The following is a 5,804-nucleotide window of genomic DNA, read 5'->3' as shown; positions in this document are numbered from 1 at the left end:
AGAGTGCCGAGACAGAGTGAGACGAGAGAGTCGCAACAGAGAGATGCCGGAGAGAGGCAGCCGAGAGATACTACGAGCACTGGGAGGGATGCCAGAGAAACAAATCGGGACTAAGACGATGCCGGAAAGACGAGAGATGGCTGGACGGCAGAACGACGGAGAACCTGAGCTTTGGCCACAAACGGAGAAGACAGGATCAGCGTGAAGGCCGGTGGGTGTGCGGCAACAAGGTAGAAAAAAAGGGTAAGAAAAAAACCTAGGTTAAGAAAAAAAGTTTTTTTTTTTTTTTTTCTGCTCTAATACCATGTTAAAATTGGGATAAGAATAAATTTTTCTTTATTGATTCATACATAATACAATGATTATAAAGGTATATATATACGTGAGAGAATTGGAAAAAATGGAAAGTGTATATATGACTAATATAAAGTGATAAGCCCAGGGGTTATATCTGACAAAGAACCTTGAACCATAAGGAAGAGCTAGCTTGAGGGTTTAAATTAATGAAGAAAGTCTGGAAGTGTGGACAATCGAGTTAAAAAGAAAAAAGAATGATCCACAAGTCTAACCCAAAGCAAGCTCAAGTATACATGAGTCCAAACTAAAATTTTAAAATTGTTTACAAATCTTCAACAATACAACAGGAGATGACAACATTTCTCAGCTTTTGATCATCTGGTGCACATACCCATACATAAACTCAAGACATCAATCAAAAGGCTTCCTGAGATCTCGCACTAGCGAGAATGAGGAGTGGCAACAGCAAGAAGAGGAACCTTTCTATGGACAGTAATACCAGAATTCTCAGTCATGTCCAAATCCTCCCCTCTTGCTCCACCAGGCAATGCCCAATCAAACAGGCAGACAATATTTGCCAACACAATCTCATTGGTGGCCATGGCAAAGGAAGTCCCCGGACAACCCCTCCTCCCTGCTCCGAATGGAATCAGTTGGAAGTCTTGTCCTCTAAAATCCATTGAACTGTTCAAGAACCTCTCCGGCCGGAACTCCTCGGGCTCATCCCAAAAGGCGGGGTCTCTTCCAATTGCCCAGGCATTGATAATGGTCATGGTCCCAGCTGCAATGTCGTAGCCATTGATTCGAACAGCTTGGGTGGATTCTCGTGGAACCAGTAATGGAACAGGAGGATGTAAACGGAGTGTCTCTTTGATCACTGCTTTTAAGTAATGCATTTTCCCCAGATCTTTTTCTGCTATGTGTGGTTTAGTACTGGAGCTGATTCCTCTTACCTCATTCTGCAGTTCCTTCATGGCTGCAGGGTGCCTCAGGAGCTCCGTCATGGCCCATTCTAGCACCGTGTAAGTGGTATCAGTCCCTGCAGCAAACATATCCTGCATGAAGCAGAGAATGGAAAGTAAATTAGTCCCAACAGCGGCTGAATCATAACAATGCAGCAACCATGAGTTTGCTATAAAAAAAATCCGAAGTTGTGCGCAGCTAAATGTACACATGCAAATGCATTGTTCTGTTTTATGAGTTGTACGAAAATAAACCAAGTGTTGCGGGAAGAGAGAAATCTTTAAAGAGTTGGAAATGATAAGTTATACTTTGATGTGATTACAACACAACAATAAGAACAAGCATCAAGTCCCACTGTATAGGGTTAGCTATGCAAATCCTTCTTCCGTAGGTATTGTTTATGCCAAAAAGATTTCAAACAGTACTTTGATTAGATCAAAGTACAGATTCAATTTAAATGATAAACTAGTGTTAATTTTTATGTTGGACCGGCTCTTCATTAAGGTTACAGATGCTTGTCTATGGTTCAAAAAATTTGGGACAAAAATTTTGGGACTCCTAATTTCTTTTTTTAATAATAGAGTTAACATTATTTATGGATTCACCGTATTTGGTGGGTGCAGCTAAAATTATTTGATGTACTTAAAAAAATTAATTTTAAATAAAAATAAAAATTAAATAAAATATTAAGAGCCCCTAATTAAATCATTGGCCTAATTCCCATATTGTGAAGAGCTGCTCCTATTTTTATGAAACTTATACACACCCACACATACAAATATATTCAAAACCCTAATCAAGGATAGAGAGAGGGAGACGGAGAGGGAGAGAAAGAGAGAAAGATTCTTACCAAGATGAGCGCTTTGATGCACTCTCTATCCATAGAAAAACCAGCCGAGTTGTCCTTTTGGATCTCAAGCAAAACGTCTACAAAGTCCTTTTCTTCATCACCCTCGACCTTACCACCCTCTCTTTTTCTGCTGTGCCCTTCAACTACTTCATCTAGGAAACTGTCCAACTCCCTAAAAACCATCTCTGCTTTCCCATCCACTCCATTCACTCTATTCACCCAACCAAGCCATGGTATAAAATCCCCTATGTAAAAACCCCCCAAGAGCTCCTGAAACTGATCCAACGTCTCCTTAAACCTCATACTACCGTCCCCTTCACCATATTTTCTCCCCAGTGCCACCCTGCACACGACATCATTTGTCATCCCCATTAGCATTTGGCCCAAATTTACCCACCCGCAAGACTCCGTCGCCAGTTCAATCTTCTCAACAAGAAGAACCATTTCGTCATGCCTCACAGTGCCTAAGGACTCAACCCTTCTGTTGCTGAGCAGCTGGAGAACGCATATGCTTCTCATCTGCCTCCAGTATTCGCCGTAAGGAGCAGTGGCTATGTCCCTGAAGTTGTAGAGCAGTTTCCCGTTCATGCTTAGTTTGGGTCTGTTTGAGAAGATGAGGTCATGGGTCTTCATGATTTCACGGGCAGCGTCAGCAGACGAGGCGACAAGCACGGGGACACAGCCAAAGTGGAGCAGCATGAACGGGCCATGTCGTTGGGCTAAGGACCGGAGCGAGCGGTGGGGCTGCAAGCCCAATTGGTGGAGGTTTCCGAAGACTGGGAGCTTTGGAGGTGAAGGGGGAAGTTTTTTGCATCGGGTGGTTGAGGGAGTGGAGAAACATTTGAGCAGGAAGAGTGCCAAGAACAAGGGAGGAAGAGATAAGAAAATGGGATTCCAAACAAAGTAAACACCTTGTTGACCTAAGAACTGCAGAAAGCTTGCCATTCTTTTTCACAACTTGTGTCTATATTTAATTAATTATATAGGCGTCTGAGGATCTGCCAGCATTTTCTGATTTCCTTTTGAGGCCATCTTCTTCTGAAACTCTGCATATGGATAGAGCAGAATTTGGATGGCAAGCAATGGTTCCGTGCCATCCTTGCTCTCTGTCTCTTTATCCCTCTCCCTATATGAGTTGTTTCCCATTTATCTTCTTTTTATAAAAAAAAAATATATTAAATGATACTTTTTTGAGAAAATAATTCTCGGAATGACTGACAAAATCTCGCGAAGTAGCAAAATTTAAACAAATCTCGTTACTTCAAGTAACGAGATTTTCACATTTCATCGGAACGGTCTCTATAAAAACTCGGAATGTGGGAAAGTTTAATATGCACCAGCCCGTGATTCAATTTCAAAATCAAAATGTCAGATTGATTCTCCGTTTCAAACAATGCAACTCTATCTCTGAAACTAATAATAATGCTCTGTTTTAAACTTTGAGCCCAACGCTTGGTCTCTTGTCACTTTGATTCTCTCTTTCAATCCGGCTTGAAGAAAAACCTTTTGAAATTGGATCACGGGTGGGTGCATATTAAACTCTCTCCACACACGTGTCATAGGCAGATATGATTCGGATTTTGGCGCAATAACTCAATCACACCTACCCTCTCTCTCTCTCTCTCTGATAATTTTGGTTTAGCTTTCTTTGTTGCTAGTGGATTAATGGAGGTCCTGAACTAAAAATCAATATGAGAAAGTGGGTGTGTGTGCAGGCTTTGATTGGTTTTGGGGTTTTGGATTTTGTCAGGAAAGCTGAGCTTTGCCCAGATTGTAAACCATTATCTCTGGATTCCCGAATATATTTAATGTCACATAACTTCTTTTCTTTCTTTCTTTAATTTATTGGAAGTATGGTGCTTTTTTGTTTTTAATTTAAACAATTGTTAAGTGCTTTTAGGACATTCAAACAATCGTTTCATACCCGTATAGCGTCGCCGTTGTCGCTGTCTTCAGCGTCGAGTTCATTGATGACTTCTGATTGAATAGGGCATTGGAACAAGACAACGAAAATAAAAGCAAACGAATTAATAAATAAAAATTACGCAAAAGAATTTATTATCTATTTATTACTCTTGTCAAATTCATCGCTACCATAAAACAACAAAAAACTTTGCTGAACACGACAGAGAGGAGAGGGTGAGTGAGTAGGAGTTTTTTCCGGGTTTATCATTTTTTTAAAAAAAAATATTAAATAATATCTTTTTTGGAAAAATAATTTCCAGAATGCCACGTGGCAAATCTCGCTACTTGAAATAGCGAGATTACATCAAAGTCATTTTGAAAATTATTTTCCAAAAAAGGTATTATTTAATATATTTAAAAAAAAAAGATAAATCAGGAAAAAACTCCTCCCTATCTTCTCTATCCTTTTCCATCGCCCTATCTTCTCTATCTCGAGTTTTATCACGAGCTCTTTCCCACTTTTCGTCCTGGTCCTTAGTTCTATCTCTATCCCTGTCCCTTTCTTTGTGCTTATCCTTGTGCTTTTCCTGCTCCCGATACTTCTCATCCACACTCCTCTCCCTCTCAGACCGTCGACTCCACTGGTCTTCCTTCTCCCTATCCTTGTCCCTATCCCTGTGCCTCTCCCCATTCCTATCCTTATCTCTCTCTCTCTCTCTCTCTCTCTCTCTCTCTCTCTCTCCTTCTCTCTCTCTCTCTCTCTCTCTCTCTCTCTCTCTCTCTCTCTCTCTCTCGCGATACCTTTCAGAGTAACTCCTCTTCGAATCATCCTTCCTCACCAAATCTTCCTTCTTAGATTTGTGCTTCCCCTTATCTGCTGTCACATGGGTTAAGTTCAATAAATCAATCAATCACGCTAACTACTCACTCATAGCCTAGTCTTACAATCTCACAGTTCCCAATCGCAAGCATAGATTGCATCCTGCTTGACGTAAATTCCCAAAAACAAAAAAAAACAAAAAAAAAATAGTCACAAATCTATAAAATTGGAAAAGAGAATAAAGCATAAAAAACTACTAATTGTTGGGAGAGATATCAACAAACAATCTGTGATACCCCATGGATGAAAGACTTAAAAAGATTAGATGTTACTACCCATATCAACAAGGTTCACCTTTCTTTTCAGGAGCTTTCCCATAAGAACTTCATAGTTAAGCGTGCTTGACTTGGAGTAATCTTGGGATGGATGACCACCTGGGAAGTTTTCTCAGGAAGTGTGTGAGTGAGGACAAAACACACTGAAAATGACACGTTTTGGTTTGTAGGGTCAGTCATTAGTCCGATAAGGCCCGCCCCCCTGTTGTCTGGTCCAGGTGGAGGAGGAGAGACGCAGTGCTCCCTAACAAACCCAGGTTGGGGCATTACAAATGGTATCAGAGCCAACACCCAGCCGGAAGTGTGATGAGATTCACATCACCTGGGTTTGGAAATGTGGGTTCGCAACAAAGACGTTGCGTTCTATAAGTGGGGGAGAATGTGATACCCCATGGATGAAAGACTTAAAAATATTAGATGATACTACCCATATCAACAAGGTGCACCTTTCTTTTCGGGAGCTTTCCTATAAAAACTCCTTAATTAAGCGTGCTTGGCTTGGAGCAATCTTGGGATAGGTGACCACCTGGGAAGTTTTCTCAGGAAGTATGTGAGTGAGGACAAAACACACTGAAAATGACACGTGTTGGTTTGTAGGGTAAGTCATTAGTCCGATAAGGCCCGTCCCTCCTGT

The 5,804-nt window shown here is 41.0% G+C and overlaps 1 protein-coding gene across 1 annotated transcript; it reads right to left on the bottom strand.

Annotated features, from left to right (window-relative positions):
* Positions 1 to 565: 565 nt before the first annotated feature.
* LOC131146555 (cytochrome P450 736A117-like) lies at positions 566 to 3,231 on the bottom strand. The gene is made up of 2 exons (XM_058096214.1): positions 2,111 to 3,231; positions 566 to 1,352 (listed from the first exon to the last, which is right to left on the bottom strand). The coding sequence occupies exons 1-2, from the start codon at positions 3,053 to 3,055 to the stop codon at positions 738 to 740; spliced, it is 1,560 nt and encodes a 519-aa protein (XP_057952197.1). The 5' UTR covers positions 3,056 to 3,231; the 3' UTR covers positions 566 to 737.
* Positions 3,232 to 5,804: the final 2,573 nt, after the last annotated feature.

Source organism: Malania oleifera, chromosome 13 (assembly GCF_029873635.1).
Source record: "Malania oleifera isolate guangnan ecotype guangnan chromosome 13, ASM2987363v1, whole genome shotgun sequence".
In the NCBI taxonomy this organism is placed as follows: domain Eukaryota; kingdom Viridiplantae; phylum Streptophyta; class Magnoliopsida; order Santalales; family Ximeniaceae; genus Malania; species Malania oleifera.
This window is presented reverse-complemented; position numbering and strand designations above follow the sequence as displayed.

Bases quoted from the DNA above. Each gene is read 5' to 3' on its own strand.
- LOC131146555 (XM_058096214.1), bottom strand. From the start codon at position 3,055: ATGGCAAGCTTTCTGCAGTTCTTAGGTCAACAAGGTGTTTACTTTGTT. The intron at 1,353-2,110 runs GTAAGAATCTTT...TGCTTCATGCAG, and splicing joins GCATCAAAGCGCTCATCTTG to GATATGTTTGCTGCAGGGAC.